The sequence below is a fragment of the Colletotrichum costaricense genome (genome assembly GCF_030867565.1).
Source record: "Colletotrichum costaricense strain IMI 309622 chromosome Unknown Scaffold_12.1, whole genome shotgun sequence".
Lineage (NCBI taxonomy): Eukaryota > Fungi > Ascomycota > Sordariomycetes > Glomerellales > Glomerellaceae > Colletotrichum > Colletotrichum costaricense.
Genome location: NW_026848241.1, coordinates 1,134,994 through 1,155,601, shown reverse-complemented (window position 1 = coordinate 1,155,601; position 20,608 = coordinate 1,134,994). Strand labels below are relative to the sequence as shown.

At 52.3% G+C, this 20,608-nt stretch overlaps 6 protein-coding genes across 6 annotated transcripts; 2 read left to right on the top strand and 4 right to left on the bottom strand.

The window, feature by feature from the left end:
- Positions 1-856: 856 nt before the first annotated feature.
- On the bottom strand, positions 857-2,680 carry CCOS01_11340 (ferric reductase like transmembrane component; the record flags this gene model as incomplete). The annotated part of the gene is made up of 3 exons (XM_060459493.1): positions 857-890; positions 943-2,460; positions 2,517-2,680. The coding sequence occupies 3 exons, from the start codon at positions 2,678-2,680 to the stop codon at positions 857-859; spliced, it is 1,716 nt and encodes a 571-aa protein (XP_060310225.1).
- Positions 2,681-10,145: 7,465 nt separating this feature from the next.
- On the bottom strand, positions 10,146-11,128 carry CCOS01_11339 (ubiquitin-conjugating enzyme; the record flags this gene model as incomplete). Its single annotated transcript, XM_060459492.1, has 5 exons — positions 10,146-10,285; positions 10,345-10,528; positions 10,660-10,689; positions 10,825-10,870; positions 11,085-11,128. The coding sequence occupies 5 exons, from the start codon at positions 11,126-11,128 to the stop codon at positions 10,146-10,148; spliced, it is 444 nt and encodes a 147-aa protein (XP_060310224.1).
- Positions 11,129-13,753: 2,625 nt separating this feature from the next.
- CCOS01_11338 (acyl-CoA dehydrogenase domain-containing protein) lies at positions 13,754-15,160 on the top strand (the record flags this gene model as incomplete). The annotated part of the gene is made up of 3 exons (XM_060459491.1): positions 13,754-13,964; positions 14,030-15,055; positions 15,114-15,160. The coding sequence occupies 3 exons, from the start codon at positions 13,754-13,756 to the stop codon at positions 15,158-15,160; spliced, it is 1,284 nt and encodes a 427-aa protein (XP_060310223.1).
- Positions 15,161-15,921: 761 nt separating this feature from the next.
- CCOS01_11337 (uncharacterized protein) lies at positions 15,922-16,239 on the top strand (the record flags this gene model as incomplete). Its single annotated transcript, XM_060459490.1, has 1 exon — positions 15,922-16,239. One exon carries the CDS (start codon positions 15,922-15,924, stop codon positions 16,237-16,239), a length of 318 nt encoding a protein of 105 aa, XP_060310222.1.
- A 778-nt stretch (positions 16,240-17,017) lies between these two features.
- On the bottom strand, positions 17,018-17,739 carry CCOS01_11336 (uncharacterized protein; the record flags this gene model as incomplete). Its single annotated transcript, XM_060459489.1, has 2 exons — positions 17,018-17,074; positions 17,266-17,739. The coding sequence occupies 2 exons, from the start codon at positions 17,737-17,739 to the stop codon at positions 17,018-17,020; spliced, it is 531 nt and encodes a 176-aa protein (XP_060310221.1).
- A 1,930-nt stretch (positions 17,740-19,669) lies between these two features.
- On the bottom strand, positions 19,670-20,538 carry CCOS01_11335 (adenylate kinase; the record flags this gene model as incomplete). Its single annotated transcript, XM_060459488.1, has 4 exons — positions 19,670-19,795; positions 19,854-20,042; positions 20,100-20,422; positions 20,484-20,538. 4 exons carry the CDS (start codon positions 20,536-20,538, stop codon positions 19,670-19,672), a joined length of 693 nt encoding a protein of 230 aa, XP_060310220.1.
- Between the last annotated feature and the right edge of the window lie 70 nt (positions 20,539-20,608).

Sequence of the window (20,608 nt, the reverse complement as noted above, 5' to 3'; positions counted from 1 at the left end):
GAGAATCAAGCGTCCCCCACGTCACCAAATCAACTATCCTCAAAAAACAAACAAGCAGCCAAGCAATGTTAAGGAAAACGGCTTACGACCCTACGGAAAGAAAAACCCCAACCACGCGGCGGCATGTAACACCCCTTGTTCGTCCGATATCATCCCAGTTGGAGCGTTTTACAACAGGCGTCTCGAAACTCAACAAAGGGCACACGTCCCTATCCAAGCAGTCGTCATCTTTACACCACACCCGGGCGTCCGAGCGCTTCCCTCAGTCTCCTAGGGCCTACGGGAGCCCAAACAGTGGTGAAGAAGACTTGAGGAAGGGGCACGGCTCACCTCGTCTTAGGAATCGTCTCCTACACACATGCACGCGGTAGATAACGAGAGAAACGGATGAAGGAAACCAAGTTGACGTTTGCAAGAGCCTTGTGCCCTGCTGCATCAAGAACTGTCTAAGTATACTGATGATGGCATCGCTAGGTACAATGTAAATGTCGGTAGTAGTAAATAGTATATCCACAAGGGGTTGCGGGGATGACGCCCAAGATTATCATCATCCTCCGATGCACTTCCTCACTGTCGCCCTCCAAATTCTCCTCCTCCTCTCCGACGGCATGCCTGTGATGCCGTCACCCGTGTCGCCAATACCTGGCATCCACCTGGTCTTGTGGCGTCCGGCGCAACTGCAACATGCAACCCCGTGGATCAGACTCCATGATGGTCTATCCTACCGCACCTGATAGATGATGGTAGGGATAGATTGGTACAGGCAAGCAACGACGCTGATATTGTTGACAAATAATATGGTGGAAGAGGGAAACGAAACGAAATTGTTGCCTTTTTCTTTTTCTTCGACTTTGGCCTAGAAGTTCTCCTTGCCCCACACGAACGAGAAGCTGTAGTAATATTAGCATTGAACATGTTTTCAGGCCTAGAATGGTGACTTACCCAGGTTCACTGTACTTATTACAGAAAATGTGCAGCGTGCTACCCAGACCCTTAGGACCGCAGAAGAATACACCGGCCTCGGCAGGCGAGTGCAGCTTGCGGATACCTCTGAAAATCATGTCCCAGTTGGGTCTACCGAAGTTGGTCGGCGAGCGCAGGCCGGTAATGGTATCCTTGTCGGCGTTGGCGTCGTTAATCATAATGTTCGTCGCGTCGTCCGCCTTGATCTTAGCCGTCAGGTAGGTGTGGATCTCAATACGGTTATCGACATCCTGAGCTTCAATGGCCAGAAGAAGGGAGCGGAACCACTCGAAAGAGCCAAAGTCTCTGCAAATCCAGAAGAAGTAAACCTTGCTCAGGCGGGTCTTCTGCTGAGGGTAGTTCATGCGGTACCAGATGGACTTCAGGATGGAAGCAAAGGGCGTGACACCGATACCAGCACCGCAGAGAACCGAGATCTCGTATTTGAAAACATCCTCAGAGGCCGAGCCAAAGGGACCGTCAATGTAAACACGGGGCAAGACACGGCGGAGGGCGGGGTCGACCTCGCTGGAATCGCTGTTGACGCCGACAACCTTGCTCGCATCGTCCTTCTTCTTGTCCCATTCGCAGCCGAGAGCCATTGAGACAGCACGAGTGAAGTCACCGACAACACGCATGTGGATGGAGATGTAGTCTTCCTCGGGGGCGCTGGTCAAGGTGAAAGGGTGGTACTGCCACAGAGAGACGGCGGGACAGCAGAAGAAGATGTACTGTCCAGCTCTGGTCTTGGTGTGCTCCTTCTTGATCTGGATCTCGCAGACATTGCTGGGGTGCTGAATGACCTTGGAAACGTACGTCTTGTGACGTCCACGAACCTCACGAGCGACACGCTCAGCCAGGTAGACGAAACCGCCGTACATCCAGTACTGCCAAAACACACCGATGGCGGAAGTGCCGATGCTGGTGCAGAAAGGAGCAAAGTCGGGCTGAATCATGCAGAAGGCACCGTGGATGGACCAGAAGAAGAAGAAGACGATGAACATGTGGTGAGTGTACCAGAATCGCTCGTAGTTGGCACGGCGGGGCTTCTCAACCGAGGTGAAGACCATACCCATGAGCGCGATGAGCATGACATAGCCAGTCCAGCCGGGTCCGGAAACAAAGTTGGCCAGCAGCCAGCCGTAGATTCCGAGGTTGTTCTTGGCGGCGATCTGGGCGAAGTTGTTCCAGTGGGCAATGGTGTGGACCCACGAAAAGAAGACAATGGACCAAGCGGTGGTGATGTGGAAGGTGATGTTCTTGTCGAACTGGATGATTCCATTGAGCGGAGTCTGGCGAGCCAGGGAGATGAGCGTGCGGCAGACGGGGAAAAGGACCAAAGCGACGTCGACGTGGAGCACCAGCGCAGCTGAACGTGCAATGATGAATGTCGGGCCAAATGTGTCTCTTGCTATTTGCAAGTTGTCCTTGAGGGCGAAGTTGACGGACGCGAAAGCAAAGACGAGACCGTGAAGCACGAGGAACACAAAAACGAACCTGCTTGCAGTTAGAGCCTGTTGTCTAGTAGTCGGACTGGATGTGCGTGGACGTACACTCTTCGGTATCCTTCGTTAATCATCCAACGGTCGAAGCGCTCCCGCATTGTCAAATCCTTTTGCTTCTCCTGAGTCATCTCTCCAGAGAGAAGCATGCGGGTGAGGGGTGTCCATCTTGAGCGTTCCGAGGGCTTCTCGGAACCTGCGTAGTAGTAATCCATGGCTGGCAATTCGATCTGGCTTGTCGCTAGCCAGGGGTTCTTCGACGATTGTTCTCTTGCTGATTTCCTTTCCGATCCGAACTATCCCAGTGGAGGGGTGGTCTTCTTCTCGACTCTTTCTCGGATTTCAATTAAACGTCCCCGCTGATTCTGTTTCCTTCCCTAGTCGTTGGCAACTTCTATCGTCGTGGTGATGGCGGTGTGCGAGTGGTCGCGGGTATAATGGAGCGTGGGGGGATTGGTTCAGAGCCTGCTGAATGGGCGCAGAAAATAATGCATCTAAATGAAAGTAGGCGAAGAGAAGTGAAGAGTCGATCCAAGAAGTACGCGCGAACCCAGAAAAAGAGCGGAAATTCGAGCCTGCGATCCGTTGGTCACTGGGTCAGCGAAATGAAGGCTTCACGCGCGAGGCGGTAGAAGGATGGAAAGTGGTGGGAAGGGCACGGAGCTGGAATGTAAATGACAGAAGGTGGCGGGGAGGAAGCAGAAGAGAAGAAGAGGCGGCCGAGGGGCTTATGGCGCACAGCAGAGTTTTGGACAGGCAAGAGAGTGTGTCCGGAAGAGTGTTGCGGCTTCTCTTGCTGCTACTACTTTTCTGCTTATAGGAGAGGAGGAAGAGGGATGGGCGGCAGGGGGGAGTGTAGGAAACATAAGGTGATTTTGTGTCGATGATACAAGCCACGCTGCTTGGATTTGGTCGCACACTTACCTGCACACAATGCCTGCACTCGGCGGCTGGATAGAATTCTTGGTATTCGCGGGGGATTGAGAGGATTGGCGATAATTACTTTGTCCCTACTTGCAGTAGCGGAAAGGGGTGTGAGAGATGGACGCTGGAAGAAGGGGGAAAAGAGAGTCAAAAGCACAGCGTCCGGGAGGTGGGCGATCACAGGATGAAGAGGAGTGAGAGCGAAGTCTCGGGTGTGAAGTGTGAGAGGTGTGTGAGGTGGATGCGTTCTGGTTCAGGGCGGGGAGTGGAGGGGGGCAAGGGGAGGGGAGGGTGGCAGGGGTGCTTCAGGACAAGGGGTGTAGGGATAGGGGGGGGGGGGGGGTCGTGTGGTGGGCAGGGAATGAGGGCCTCACAGGTCTCGAATGGAACGGTGAGCATCCGCTGGACACGTTGTCAAGTAGCAGAAAGACGCGGCAACAGATGCTGTTTATCAACTTGCATCATACCTAATATTCATAATCATAATAGCCATAATACTTAGAATGATAGAATGAAGTTGTCAACGACAGGTAGGTGCGTGTTTATGTTCAGGTAGGGGATTCAGGTGGTCGTCGGTCTCAGTGACATGCCGAGATAGTGCGAGAGTCTGCGACATTATGCCCACGGTGGCTCGAGAGGCAGGGTACTGATGAGTATCGGTTACCGCAGGGCCTCCCGTGTAAAGGCAAGGTTCCAAGGGTTTGGGAGAACAACCACATGGGGGGTTGGGTGTGTGTATTCAAGAACGATGGTGTGCGAGATCACAGACAACGATGACTAGTCTAAGAGATGGCGTCAATGGGAACAATAAGCAGATAAGCGGACGTGAGGAACAAGTGGAAAAGGGACTTACGATGAATACTTGGGGTTGAGAGGTGAGACTGAGACTGAAGGTCCTGAACTTGAGGTGAGTATGAGAGTGAGAGTGAAAGTGGATGAAGCAGAGAGAACAGACCATCCCGCACAGAGCAGTGATGGCGCAGAGATGCAGCTTGCGCAAACGCGTTGCAGATACGGCAAGGCAAAGGCAGCCAGTGGTTCACTCGGCCGGCGCGGACGGCGGACGGACGGTGTTTTCGCGTGCCATTCCTCTCAGATCGAGGATTCGTCTCACTCGAGATGTTACTGAAGACTGGGAATGGAAGGGAAAAAAAACGTCTGAGCATGGTCCCAGGGCAGGGATGCCAAGCAGCTAGAGCCTCAGGGGGCCAGGCCACATTACGCTTACTTGGGCGGGTCCGGAGATGTTCTCGGCCAATCATCGGCCGTGATCAATGCAGGTACAATGTTTCTTGCCGCGCTGCTTCGGGACGGTGCATTTCGCATCTGCGCTTGCCTCTCGTGCCTCTCTCTTTCCCTCCCAAGTATTCTACATGGCACAGTACTGGTATACGTAAGCATGAGAGTACTCGAGTACAAGGTTCTAGTCCGTCGTCGAGGGAAAGACTCACCGGACGCTCTTGTCAAATCGAGAAGGAAGATCACGAGCTTCGCTTCAGGTTAACCAAGGCAGGCGCCAGCCAAGTACCTAGTCTTCATAGCATCAAGATACAACAGGTGGCCAGGTCGTGGGGAGATTCTCTTCTTCCATGGGCCCAATCGAAAACGATAACCCCGCCACGGGAACGAAGCCCAGTGGCCCATCCGTCTCACCGACTCTACCTGTCTTCCGAGTCTTGGCTTTTCCAGGTTCACTGAATCCCTCATCTTCTTTCCCGAATACACACTACTTTACTCCTTAGTCTAAACACCAGTGACCACCGCAGAATCCCGCTCACATCATTCCATCCAGACCCCCAAAAGTCATGATCCCGGCTTGAACGCGCGCTTCCTGGCTTGTCGCCGCCCTCCTTCTGTGGGCCTCGTTCCCGTTCCTGGGACACAAGGCCGTTGGAACGGGCTGGACGGCATCGCGCACCCACTAGGTTCCCTACCTTAATATCGAAAAAAGCCTACCTTATTCGGACAGTCGCAGTCTGGGATCACCGTCTTTGCCCGCCAATCACATCTACCGTGTTCGACTCCCGGGATCCACTCTCCTCCAGCTCAGCTTCATCGGACGCTGGCCGCATCAAGAGCTTAGACCGACAACGAGCCGCCTACGACGGTGGTTGACCATATCCGTACAACTAATTAATCGTCACGAAGCCAAGCCTTTTGGACATCTGCAGTCCATATTGCCATCACGGAGCATGCCGAAAGAATCCACACTTACCGACGGATATGGCTAATTCGCTTCTTCGTACAGCATCGTTCCCCTGGGCCCTGGCAGTGGTCATCCCACCGGGCCACCAGCAGTCAGATACGACGAACCCTCTCCAACACAAAAACTTGTTGTCGATATTCAATATGCCATAGGGCACATAGCCATAAGGCGATGCAGGAAATCTCATCAGCCCCTTCCGCCTCACCACGGTCGCCTACGCCTCGTTGCTGTTTGGGCCACGTTTGGAACAAGGCTGGTCTCCCGCATCACATGTGGGTAATGAGGCCATAATCCTCCGCGGCCTACAAACTTCCAAACCGCCCAGTTGCACATCGATCCGCCCCCAGCCAACAGGCACAGGCAATAAGTCTTGATGAAAGCCACCTAGGTATTCCTCGAAATCCTCGTCAGTCGTCACCGTAGTGGCTCCCAAACAAGACAAGGGCAAGCTTCAGAATGCGATGCGTACCCTTGGCGGGGGTTCGGTTTTTGCCCGTCTGATTGGATCAAGAGTCGTTTCGGAGATGTAAAAGAGGGGCGTGCGTCTCGATTCGTCGCCTAAGCCCGTGTCACAGCTTGTTTCGCCAGGGATGTTTTGACACAATTCTGATTTCACAACTTTTCTCTCTTTCCTGTGTAGGATGTCAAGTCTCGACTCTCTCTCTCACTCTCGACTGCCTTTTCACTGATTGTGGCGCTTCATCGCTGCTACGGTACGCACACTTTGGCCCCTTCATCATCACGCCTTCGGGAAAAAAAAAATGTTAGTCATTTGAGTACGAGTGTACGACATTGCTTAACACACTTCAGCTCCTTACTCAGCGACGGAACCAACTCGGCTCCCCCCTCGGAAGCATTTGTCGAGACTTTGGATAACCTCGTTGGTCAACATCTTCTTCGCTCTTCCTAGCCAATACCTCGTCTATTCAGTCTCACAAACCACATGGCTTCAAACCCACACTCCCCCCTTTTCATATTTCACTCCCCCTTCTTACCGCCCTCCCGTCTCTTTTCACTGAAGCCGGAATATTCTTAGCACTCTCATTGGCTAGGATCCCTCGACTCGCCCTGCCCTGGATCGCATTTAGAGAGGCACCGGCTACACATTCGCCATCTGTCACTACGCGGCTGATTGCCAAACCTCTGGCTCGCCTCCCGCCGCACATCTCGTCCCGTCACCGCGCAGATTGATCCCCCGTCAACCACTCAACATCCTAGTGGAAGATCACTCACAATTTACGCACTCAGGGCCAGTTTAACGGAGCGGCATATGCAAAAATCAGTTCATATTTGAAGCTGCTCTACCCCTTCCCACCGCCAGCGTAGATCATTGGCAACCTCAAGCCAACTTCAATGGCAGGTTGCCGCTCGCTGCTTACGCAGAGGATGCCCCTCGTGGCCCCTACTTCAACTACCTCGAGACAGTCTTGTCAAGTTGTCAACCATTCGTTGGCAAGACAAGCTCGCGGTTTGTCTGCTTACAAACCTACCTGTCCTTGCCCTTGGCTTACAAGGTGCTGGCAAGAGCGCCTTTCGGCGAACTCAGTGAAGATCCTCATTGCATGCAACTGAAGCCGAAGTCATCTGTACTCGGCTACTCAAGAGCAAGCGCGTCCCACCAATCACACATTGCTAGATTATCAATCTGCCGCCCCTCTGAGAGGTTTCCTCTTCAGGTTGTTGCGGACTCTACTGCGTCAATCTGCATGCCATCATCAACCCAGCGGCTGAAGATCCCCACATTTCAAACTATGTCTCTCCCAGCCTCATTCCATCTATCTGATACAGACTCAATAAATGTGTCTCTTCCACGTCTCGGGAAATACTCTCAATTACATTCCGCATTCTTTAGCCTGTCAAGAGTTTACCTTATTTACTCGACAAGCAAGACCACCTGTTCACCACGGCCCATGAACTCCTCCGTCGCTCGACCAGTCCCTTGAAATCCAAACGACGCAAGCCCCTGTCTCCTGAACAGACTCCATTCCCACCTTTACAAAACGCGCGATATTCGCTCGACCTCTGCCCGACAGTGGGCACACCTCGAGTCGATCTACACGGCACGATTACCCGAGGCGGCGAGACACTGCCCTCTCCTTTGAGCACTTCTCGAACGCGAGGCCCGTTTTCTTCCGTCCCACTGCACTGGGGACGATTGTTCCCGAACAATGGCTGTCTGGTATACCACCAGCAATCAAGCGCTCGACCTCAAATTATCAAGTTTCAAAACACACTAGCCTTGCCCTCTCCTAGCTAGCATTCGCCCTTTGCTCTCATCTGCGTGTCGAGATCCGCAAAGGGCACACGCTTGAAAGAGGGACGAAGGGCACAGGCTCCCGTCTTTCCTCGCCTCTGCCTACCCGGCCGGCCCTCTCGCATCTACCGACCGTTTTGAGTAAACCCGCCTCTTCTATCCTTCAAATGAAACCACGTGCCCCTTCCGCGGCTGGGAAAGAGCCGTACACACACATGGATACCAGTACACATTACCGCTCTTCTGAGGTTAGTCGATTCGCTCGATTCATGAACACCTCTCCCGTCCCTGGAAGAATGGTCTCTCCATCGCCGCACACGTCCATCTCATCTTTGCCAGCGCCCGGCTACCTACGTAAAGGTAAACGATTCTCCTTCCATCCTCGGCTAAAGAGGGCCACCACCACTTCCAAACCGGGCCTCACACGTTTCGTTTGGACTGATGTTGTGCATGTTTGCTGGCCCTACAAGTTAGGGTAAGGAAAGATCCAAGCAACGGCGAGCCCGCAGGCCACTAGTCCTTTCTAAAGGCTGGTCCTAGTTCAAATTCTTTCCTGCAATGTCGTTTCTGTGATGCATATGATAATGTTCCGGATACGATCCAATCTGCGCTCGTTACTGTTTACCTTGTTCTTGATAACGCGATCAATAAGGCATCTTAGCGTCGGATGATGTCTGAATGGAAGGCTGAGGCTGTATCCGTACCCGTGGACTGGCATCCTTCATATTGTGGAATCAGGACGGGAGATGTGCCCTGCCAAGGACGATCATCAGCCTTTGGTGAATCACTCTGATTACTATTCGTGATGCCATGCCTTGCTTCAAGAATGATCCGTCTAGTAAGTCAATATATCATCTACGTGGATCGTTGCGGAAGAAGCGAGGCCGGAGAATGTCCAGCCCTCCGTATTAGCTAGATGTTATCACCCAATCTTCCGTCTCCTCCCTAAACATCATGTATCCTGTGTCCTCCTTTGACTCTTCACTCTCGTTGCGATGCCCAGCTGTCAACAGCATTCCCCCTAGAAGCAAGGCAGAACCTCACTGGATTACGCCTCCAGTCAACATGCCGTCTATCAGTTCCCGTAAACTTGAGGTATCCCTCATCTCAGATTGATAGCAGAGATACATCATCATCTTTCCCACCCAGTAGAAGAATGCGGCCGTACAAGCAAGTAAGCCATTCTCGCACCGTCGCCGTTGACTAACGTATGCCATATGATGGCGCTTCAGGTACTTATTTCTCATATCTCGCGGTGGGTTCCCATGGACTCTGCCGGTTCCGGTATCAGCAGCTTGGTGTATGAATCCTTGAAGATACAACATAGCGGCCCCCTTTCATGGAGCATCCTGCCCACCGCTAGAAATATAACATCCCTATTCTCACGAATCTCATCGAGCTCCCCTTCTATTCACTGTACATAGATAAACATGCGAACTCACGATGCCATCTATCCAGATCTCATCTCAAACCCATCACCATGATCCTCGGATCCTCAGATCCCCGGCTCCTCGGAGCCGGCGTCTCAACACACTCGACCCAGGCAGGCCAAACCGGCACATCAAGACCTGATGCCCTTGCCACGGGAGAGGTACTCCGTTGTGTGAGAGAATCGGAATGCATCGAAACACCCTATGAACGGGCCTTTAAACACGGCTCCCGGCAGTCAATGACCGCCGCTTAGGACAGGTCATCAATGTTACATTGACACCACTCGGTCTCATCGATCACTTACTCAGGTAGAAAGCCTGTCCGAGCCGCATCCTGGGCAACGGCATCTGCTCTAGCCCGATATTAACGACGACCGACCCTCGTCAGCCAAAAGTATTCCTCGTCATCCAAGCATCGAGGGTAGTTGGTAACCTACACTGGCTTTGAGGAACACCAAGCCTGGGACACGAAGACATATTATCACGGAAACAATGGGGTACGATGACTACCAGTCGTCTCTTCTGAGGTGTCAACCAAAACGTACGCAGCAATGCAGCGTCAATGCAGTAGGAACATGAAGCCTTGCCGTATGAAAACCCGTACGTGGTACCTGTGCTGCTAACTGTCTGATTGGTCCGCCTTCTATCCACATTGCCCGCGTAACCTCTTCTCGAGAATGCCAATCCGCCGTCAAGTGTTTTGTTTCGACGGCCGAACCGTCTTCGGTGTGCTGGTGAAACGAAAGAGATCCCAAACCGCAACGCAGAGCAATGACCATGACCTAATCGTACGCCAGAGCTGTCGAAGAGAGAGAGGAAAGCCGTCGCCTGTCATACTTGTCCAACCATCATGCCTCGAGCACCGTCTAAATAGCGTACTTGCGAGTCCACTCGCGAGCAGTGGCCTCGTATCTGGCGCGGTCCGTCTTGTAGACGTGTGCAATCTCGGGCACCAGAGGGTCGTCGGGGTTGGGGTCCGTCAGCATTGAGCAGATGGACAGCAAGACTATCACATGTTAGCACAGTGCCTACGTCAGGCTTGAGGTGAGCTATGAGATGACGTACCCTTGGAGATGGTCAACGCCGGGCTCCACTGGTCACGCAGAATATCTAAGCAAATGCTGCCGTTGGAGTTGATGTTGGGGTGGTAGATGCGAGTGGTGAAGTTGACTTTGGGCGGCTTGAAGGGGTAGTCGGTAGGGAAGTGGATGGCGAGGAAGAAGACGCCGCCAGAGTAGGGAGAGTCGCCCTGAACGTAAATGTTAGCCACATGCTTTGATTCTCGTCATTGTTTCCAGCTGATAGTTGGCTGGATCTCGGGTACCAGTGCCAGGTCCAGGTCCAACCAACATAGCATTTGAGGGGGGGGGATGGACTTACGGGTCCCATAATCGTCGCTTGCCAGTGGAACTGTACGATTCCGGTCAGCTATTGTCTACATATCCCATCGTGGGCACTGAGAATCCGTGATCTCGTGCTCGGCTGAGTCATGATTCAAAGCATCACCACAGCGGGCTCTTATCGGGAAAGACGTAGTCGACGTACCAGATCTTCGCCGACGGGGCCGGCAGAGCAGGAAGAGGGCGGGTCACTGTCAAAGAAAAGAGGTCAGCATTGTGCATCTTTGGAATCGTACTCGTCGGCTTGATGCCGCCATCACACTCAACATCAGTGGTCCGAATGAGCTGAAAAGTTGCAGCAGTCCTTGTTGAAGAAGACCCCGCTCTCGATGGCCCCACCTGACGTCTCGGGCTGCGACAAAAAGGCTGCGAGTTTAAATGACGAAAAGTGTGCAGGCAACTTACCGGCCGAGATCAGTGAGCTCCTTGTTAATGCGCTTAAGAGCCATTTTGAATGTGGTTTGTGGTTGGGGGTATCTAGAAGATGGTCGATCGCCGAAGCGCAAATGCTATGTTCTGTAGTTGTGAGGGGCAAAAGTCAGCGAAAGCGGTCGGCGGTGGTGGGCTTTTTTTGGATGCAGGTTGCGGGCAGAGGTGGGTGGAGGGGTGGTGGGCTGCACTGTTGCTGCTGCTGCTGCTGCTGGCCTTCTGTAGTTTGCGTCGGCCGAGAAAGCGAAACGGAGTGATTTGTGTCGAGGTGCGAGGAAATGCCAAAGGAACCAAGGCCGTGTTGGTATGACACTTGATATACATGTATGCCGAAGCCGAAGAGCATTCTCGATGTAGCCGGTGTCGATGCAGCAGCAGCAGCAGCAGCAGGCGTCGTGGAAAGCGTGGATGTGACGGTCTTGGGTGCAAATCATGTGCTGATGGTGGTGGGGAGGGGCGTACAGTACCTGAACGAGGAAAGATTTATCCCCGAAGAAGATTCTCCCGAAAAGAAAAGAGCCCGATCGTGTGTATAAGGTCGTTCGGTATATCGCCCGTGAAGGATATTACGCGGTGTTCGTGGAGGAAATGATTCGCTTCGTGGCGGTCCCGTTACAGATTGATGTCGAGATTGAAATGGGGTGGGAGGGAAAGGAAGGAGAGAAAGGAAGTCAGCGGTCGGGCCTGGCGAAAAATGACGGGAAGGGGTGAGTCGTGTGGTAACCTTAGGTAGGCAGGAGCCACTTTGGAGGGGAAAGGCAGGAAGTGGGAAGGAGGGGGGAGCAGAGCGCCAAACCTAAGGCTTAAAGGAAGGCACTGAGGCTGCCCAGCGCGAACCATGGTTTCCATTCCCGTCCCGTCAGGTTCGGGCTGCCGCCATCCACTTCCTTCCATTCACTGACACGACCGGGCAGGAAGGTAGCCGCCCGCAAAGTATCTTTTCCACAAATCCACTCGCAAAGGTACTTGTTATTACTGGAATTGAACCCTGAATAGCCCTGAATGCACTGTTGCTTTCCACGGATTCCATTCGATTTGTGAGCGTCAAGAGAAGCAGGAGCCGGGCGCAGCAAATGCAAATGTGGCTGGTGACTAATGATTTATGATTGTTGATTGGTCATTACCGCATCAGTCTGTCCACCAGGGGATTGGGAGGTTGACAAACAATGACACCCATCAAACATCTACTCACCTACGCAGTAAGGTATTCAGTCATCATTGGCCATTCACTCTGGAGCGTCAGACTCAGTTACCGGGCGACAGGTTTCATTCAAACAAAACAAAATGTGGTTCTGTGGCCACTTTCTTCCAGTTGTGAAGGACGCTCAGAGGATAGGTAACTTAACCTATGCACCGTCACATCCTCACTGCACGCACAGCACCTGCAACACTAACTGATGACAATTGCTGACTGGTGGCGGTTCTGGTAATGCCACCCGATGACTCAGCAAGTGCATCAGCCTCACCAATTCCAACCCAGCCGAAGCGGTTCCCTGGTCTTCTACCAACACACCGGCCCAGACTTCAGAGTACCGGTACCTAAGCATATGCATCTACCTACCTTAGCATAGGCGCCAAAAACACCAAGCAATCGCGTAGTATCATCGATTGCTACCTGGATGGCAAATGAAAAGACATCTCATGCATCCTACCCAACTGGGTGATGGGTTTGGCCCTCGATGCCGTCGAGCCAACAGCGACGCATCAATGCTCAAGCAAGAAAGCACCCCGGATTCCGAAATCAGCTCATCCTTCTGGGATATGGCGTACCTGAAACCTCGTACAACAGAACATATGCCGTTCTTCGACACTCATCATCCTCTTCGCGGCGGTCACTTTCTATCAACACCAGCTCCTCGCACTCTGCCTGCACTCTACATTTTGCATTTTTTGCATCTGCCATCCCATGGCTGTCCGCCGGCTACGGCGAATGACGTCCGGCTCTTAGGTGTCGCCCGAACCCGGTACTCAACTTGGGCACCAAGCGATGCCCAAAAACACATGTACCTCCCGAGCATCTCATCCCGGGTCTGAACTCTGCCGGGTGCTGCCGAACAAAGGGCCAAGGCATTGCCCTGGCATGTTTCAACCTTTCAACCCCAATCCGCACCCAGCCTGTTCCTATTCTTGTACTTGACCTCCCCTGCTCCGGCCTTTTCTTTTTTCCAGCAACAGTCCCTCCCCGGACAGGTCTCGCGATCATCAATTCCCACTCTCCAGATTGTGGCTGTGCCTAGCTACCAACAATCCCAACTAATGTCCCGATATCCTTCATTGCATGAACGACAGTCTGGGGAACTGCGTCTAGCACTCGGCAAGCACACACTATTCGGAACTAATTCCGGGTACTATTCAAGACGGAGGTAACACCTTGACCGCATCCCCATCTAAGACGGCTTCAGTCCATTGCGGAGGTAGTCCGCGACGACGTCATTCGCCGACACCGGGTCGTTATGTAATCATCATCTTCAATCGTTCAGCCAATCAGATACGACCCCTGTTGTGCCTCGGATGCTGCTCGGGAGAGCTCCTGGCGGGGAAGACGCCCCGTGCCCGGGCTTCAAGACCATGTTCCCGCCATGGTGGCGGCACGATTTCTCCCCAACCCACCGTGAGGAAGAGTCAATTGATCAGTAGTAGCCAGAATGTATCGCAACGCCTTGAGAACATGCGCGACACGATGCGCCGCAAAGCGCACCTTGCCCGCCGCGAGAACCTTCGCTTCCGCCTCTGATGGCCCGGTCTTCAACTGGGAGGATCCCTTGAACGCAAAGAACCTCCTGACTGAGGAGGAGGTCGCCATTTCTGAGACGGCTGAGCGATACTGCCAGGAGCGCATGCTGCCGCGTGTCCTTCGTATGTCTTCCCTTGCTGTTACCTTGCTGGTAACTTCCATGGCTTACACTGACCACTCTCCATAGAGGCCTACCGCGACGAGCAATATGACCAAAAGATCCTTGAGGAGATGGGCGAACTGGGGCTCCTCGGAGCAACAATTGAGGGCTATGGGTGCGCCGGTGTCTCTACTGTTGCCGGAGGACTCATCACAAAGGCCGTTGAGAGAGTCGACAGTGGCTACCGTTCTGGCATGTCCGTCCAGTCGTCGCTGGTCATGGGTGGCATCGCGGAGTTCGGTACCGAGGAGCAAAAGGAGAGATTCCTGCCAAAGATGGCCACAGGAAAGATGCTCGGCGCGTTTGGTTTGACAGAGCCCAACCACGGCAGCGACCCCGGCTCCATGGAGACGACGGCCAAGCCTCACCCGACCAAGGAGGGCTACTACTCTCTTTCTGGTGCCAAGACGTGGATCACAAACTCGCCCATTGCCGATGTGTTGATGGTCTGGGCGAAGCTACAAGAAACGGGCAAGATCAGAGGTTTCCTAGTTGAACGGTCCCAGTGTCCGCCCGGTACTCTCGAGACACCAGCTATCAAGAACAAGAATGGCCTGCGAGCCTCCATCACAGGCATGATCCAGCTCGACGACGTCCCCGTCCCTAAGGAAAACATGTTCCCCTCGGTCGAAGGACTGCGAGGCCCATTCTCGTGCCTCAACAGCGCGAGATACGGTATCTCCCTGGGCGTCATTGGTGCCCTTGAGGACTGCATTGCCCGCGCCAGGACGTACTCACTCGAGCGAAAGCAGTTTAAGGGTAACCCCATCGCTAAGTACCAACTCGTACAGAAGAAGCTGGCAGACGCTGCGACGGACGCGGCCTACGGTACCGTGGCCGCGATCCAGGTCGGCAGACTCAAGGACGAGGGCAAGGCGACGCCCGAGATGATCAGCATGGTCAAGCGCCAGAACTGCGATCGGGCGCTGCAGAATGCGCGCGTGCTGCAAGAGATCTTTGGTGGTAATGCTGTCAGTGACGAGTATGGCATTGGCCGTCACGTCGCCAACCTTTTCGTGACGCAGACGTACGAGGGACAGAGTGATATTCACAGTAAGTTGCTCCCGTGGCCGTATGCTTCAGGGATATCCCTTACTAACCTAAGAACCAGGTCTCATTCTGGGTCGTGCTATCACTGGTATCCAAGCCTTCGTGTAATAATGTGAGATGTGTAAATGCGGTCTTGTATATTACCTTGACGCCGGGGAACGGGTACGGTGGATCAAAACATACAAATCTTGAATGAGAAACTTGCGAAAGCTATGCCCACTATTAAAATCGGCCTTGCTTGCGATGCAATGCATCTTGGGTGGGAGTACATCATGACCATGACATGCTTTTGACCTTGCTATTCTTAAATATCGAATGATGCACTAATCTTGTGGAAATCCAGAACATTGCGATATCTTTGATAATCACGGTTTTACTCGGGATAAAGTCTATCAGATTCATCCCATTCGCAGGCGTCCTCAATCTGCCAATGCGCTAAAGTCCTGATGAACTGGCGTGGATGCTCATCCTTCATGGGGCTAGTAGCCTAGAGGTAGGACTAACTAGTAGGACTCAATCACGCACCATCGGTCTCACAGCCTCACTTCTGACTGTTATTGAAGCCACCCTCCACAGGTACATGTACCTAGCTGAAGCTGCCTTTCTTGAATTCTGTCTTTTTCTCTAGAAAATATAACCATCTAAACTCGATCATTTCTTTCAATTCCCTTCTTTTGCCAGACTCTTCCAGCACAAACAAATCTGCGCCACCAATTTCCTAGCGCGGATCTGCGTATCGCAGAACCGAGATCTCTAAAGAGCATTCCGTAGTATCTTCCGTGGCCTCATCACCTCAGAACTCCCATCCCACAACGCCATGCGTCTGTCTCTTTTGCGGTAGCACTACGAAGCAAGTTGAAACCCAAGCAATGCCATCTCTACCCCTAGCACCAGACGCCGCAACCGAGACGGTTGATTGGGCCCAGCGGTGTCGACTGAGAACCTGCCTCGGCGTTCTCTCTGGCGAGGTCTCTGCTTCAGCTGGGACTAAGCTGTCCTGTAGATGTCCGAATCCGCTGGTCTCGAGGGATCTCAGCACGTTAGGGTGGGGAGTGTTCATTGGGGATGATAGGAGGGATCAGGAGAGGGGGTTTTTGGATTGGGTCTTGGAGTGGTGGAGGGATTTGAGAGAGGTGTTGGGAGAGGATTGGAGGAGGGGAGGGATTTGGGATTCTGGAGTTTTGTGAGGGCTTGAGTTGAAGGGAGTGGGTCGTTGTTGGCGAGGTTGGCTTTCCTGGGTGAAGGCACTGGCTCGTCGGGAGATGTACCCGCCATTATTGGACTACGTGCATCGTGTGGACAATATATGTCATGATTTATGGTACATTGTAACGGGAATATAAAGCGGATCAAAAGTATATTGAAATAACACATACAGAATAAAGAAAAGAGAGCAGTCTATCTACGGCAGGAGTGTGAGATCTACGTGAGGAAGCACGTAGCAGAGTTTCTAATGATAACCCTGTTTTGTGACAATATTTTCATGTAAAGAAGGCGTTGGGTGATGAAATCTAGACTCTAGGTACATGATATAACATGAAACTTTAGCCTGTATTTAGGCAAATGTTGCAACTTGCTCCCCTTAACCCCTTGATGTTTGTTCTTCAGACTTAGCTGCTCTGTAGCCAAACATTACCCTAACTCGCACGCTGGTTTCAACCCAACCGCTGACTCAGAGTTATCCGATCATTGCACGCAGTCGAACTACTTTGAGAAGAGAATAGATGTTGCTTGTATTGGTAGACGGATACGCCATTGTTGAAATGAGTAGCTAGCTATCTACCTGTCCATGCAATACGGTCCCCAAAGACTTGGAATGGTGAAAGCTGTATACTAGAAAGTGAAGAGAAATTATGACGGGGGAAGATGATCATGACGTGGTCTGGGTGAGATCGGGAAGATGAGTGGATTGCAGCCTGGACGCCTCCCCTGACCTAAGTCCTGACCAACCCCTTGATTAAGATTCTACTCAAACTTGTAGGCATCGAACTTGGCAGGGATCTCATCCGAGCTTCCGCCGTTCTCCCAGATAGAGATACTGTTGGTGACAAAGACGTTAGTAAATGTGACAACGAAAGGGCTGGGAAGGGAGACAAGAGGAGCTTCGATCCAGGAAGATGAAGGACATTATAGCTTACTAGAAGAAGAGAACCCAATGTCAGTATATATGAACTTCAGAGGACAGATAATATCAAATACACGGATGTACTTACCAGTTCAGTGTAAAGAGCATCATCAAGACCAGTCATGTTATACTTGGGTCCGTTCTCAAAGACCATCAAGTTGCCCTTCGCAACGGAAGTGCAGCCCCCGGCAGAAGCGGCGCAGGTGCCATCCTCAGTGGCGCTCTCATCGCGCTTCTTGGAAGCAAACACATAGTTGCCGCCAGAGTAGGTGCTCCCGCCGCAGCAGACATTCTGCGCGCCGTTGGACTGGGCGACGTACTTGACGTTCTTGCAGTCGCCGCCGCTGAAGGCGCGGCCGATGATTCTCCAGTTGGTTGGGATGGCGCGGAAGCCGATGCTGCGGAAGGTGTCACCAGAGGAGCGGACGCAGCAGTCATTTGGGTTGGCGTTTGTGCAGACGATGTAGTCGCCGCCGCCGCACTTTTCGTTGTTCTTGTAGCCGTAGATATCGATGGCCGAGACGGTGGCGATGAGGCCGAGGAAGATCTTGGAGGCGTACATTTTTGGATGGAGCGAGGTGACGATAGGAGTTACTGAATATAGGTTAAGAGTTGTCTTGTTTCGTGAGTGACGTGAGTAGATTGATGTGATGATGATGGGGAAGAGATGAGAGCTTTTGAAGTGAACTATGTCAACCTTTTATAGAAGGTTCTCAAGCCTCGAGACATGACTTATTGTTCCGGAAGTCCGAGGAAGAGCTGATGTCAACTCGATAGGCCATAGTCGTCATCCCAGTCACTTTCTGGATAGCTTCGCCCGATGCTAGTGCCAACTTCGTATTGCCACGGTATCCATGACCATGAACCTAGGCTCTGGGGAGGAATACAACAATAGTCTATCACCACCACAGGTCTATGCTATTGTGGACCAGGCTCTTGTGTTGCAAAGCACTTAGACTAGAACATGACCGATCGACATATCCACAACTGCTTTCAATACCTTGTTCTAGTGAGTATGCACCTCGATTAATCGACCTGACTTAGAATACTCATTGCCACACCAGGGATCCTTTGATTGGAAGTCAACCTGAGAAGCAAAGGTCCCTTACCATCGGCTCAACGGAAAATGTAAACGAAGTAAGCAAGATGGACCGGGCCGTCCCCTATACGAGCCAATCAACTCGCGTACGGAGCAAATGTAGCGCGGGAAAGTGAGGTAAGCTTACTTGCATAAGAGCCAAACTTCAACGACAACACCCCACTCCGGCTGCTTTCCGTCCAAGCGAAGAACTGAGCCTTGTTGTCTCTACCCTACATGCAGGGGACTGTGTTCTCTTGAAGCTAGTGCTCGTTTACCTGGCGGCTTAGCAGAACTTATGTCCGTTTCATTACATGCTTACTAGTAGTTAAAGTATGAAGTCTGCCTATGAGGCCGGGGTCTACATACGTCCAAGGTTAATACACTATTACCTGATACTTGCTAGATACTCGAACGTAATATCATAACATGCAATTGTGTTAGGGCTAAACTCTGAGCCAGTAGCCCTTGACACCCCGTGAGTGGCATGTCAGCTGAAGCGCTTCACTTTGCGCTCGTCTCAGCCCACCGCTGTCGATCCTCGGTGTAACATCGTCATGATTCGGTTACAGTTCACTCGAAATTCGGGCAAAGTATCAAGGATATAGTATGGGTATTGAGCGCTTTGGGTGAAGCTGACGCAGGAGTCTACCTGCAAAGCACAAAAGGCCTCGTGAACCTTGATCTGTGCCACCGTAATGCTTGGAGGAGGATCGTATAGGCGACTTTCATCACTTATAGGCGCCTCGCTTCAGGCATCGGGCAAAGCTAAGAATAAAAGAGACATATCTTTCACAGCCTTGTCTTACCATGATTCGTGGAAGGAACACCCCGGCGGACTTGTCGAGGTATACTACTACTTTTGGCCTCGATGAGACGACAACGATGCTTGTTTAGGTCATCTTTACGTAGGAAGAACTGATTTTATGCTCAATCTAAGAGAACCATCTACATAGTATAAGTTGCCTCACTCAGAGCCGGTAACGCCTCCCAGGATCGGACAATCTGGCAGGTATTGTCTAATTCTATCAACAAGCGTGTAAAGAGATTATTTATCAGACTTCAACCGTCCAAGTCATCCATGTAGCTCTTACAGATGACAAAGACTCCATACCAAGGTCTTATAACTCCTGGCACTTCCTTTGGAAGCCAAATTCCTTCGAATTGGAATCATACTGCGTAAATATCAAATTTGCGTAAAGTAAGATTTTTCCATTAAAGATGAAGGAGATAATAGAAGTTCAGTGAAGTGGCGTAGTCGGAGATGGCGAGCAGATGCACCAGAACAAGGTCAACGTCCGCGGATGGCGGGTGTAGCAGCAAGTAAGACGAAGTTGGAGATGGCCTTGAATTGGCTTACTCTTCCTGGGGAAGTTGGTATACACATGGGCTATGGGCGTCATCCGGCACCCGGTCACCGGTGGGATACGAGGAAAACCGACTCCGTACCCTGGCCTATCACACGGTTCCACAATGCGCTGTCTCCCAGTGTCCTCTCCACCCCTGCGATATTTTCTTCCTTGGTGCCATTGCTGTCGATCTGAGGTTTTGTCAGAAGGGTTCCAGTTGTGAATGCAAAGAAAGGCGGTCATGCTTACATCAACTAGCAATCCTGCTTGACGGTAGTGTCGTTCCACAGGCGGTCCTTCCTCCAAGTACTCTGCGAACCGCTTCGTGAACTTCTCCCCGCTGTCGTTCTTGTCGCGGCCACGCGCGAGGTATCTCGCTTCTGCGTTCTCTTTGGTCACATCGAGTGACAAGACGATGTCGGGTTTAGGTTGACCCTCCTGCTCGAATTAGCCGTTTGTAGCCCACATGTTTGGGCTATATCCGCATCAACATACCAACGGAAGGCGTTCTTGAAAGGGCCACTGCGACCACGAGGCAAGCTGCTCCTCGCACCTTGGGAATCCGTCGATCAATATCCCGTTCAAACCACCTTGCCGCACTGCATCCTCGATGGCAATGCCCAGGAATGGGTTCAACTCCGTGGACGTGAGGAATCCTTGGTTGTCTAGCTTATCTTGAATCACAGCGGCGAGAGGCGTCTGGCGGTTTGCTTCATCCTTCATCCAGGTCCGCAGATTATCTCCCACTGAGAAGTGTAACAGGTCATTCTTGCGGGACAGATGGGTGCAGATCGTGCCTTTCCCCGAGCCGGGAGCTCCTATCACGATGGTGAGCGGGCTTGCATCCTATCTACCGATTAGGACCGATAGGTGACCAACCGAGAACGAATATGACTGCAAACTTCCGTCTGTTCGGAGCCGTGGTGGTGCCCATGGTGATGAGGCTGGTGAGTTGTTTGCTCGTATGGGTGACGTTGGCAGTGTGTTGGCAGGTCTAGTAACGT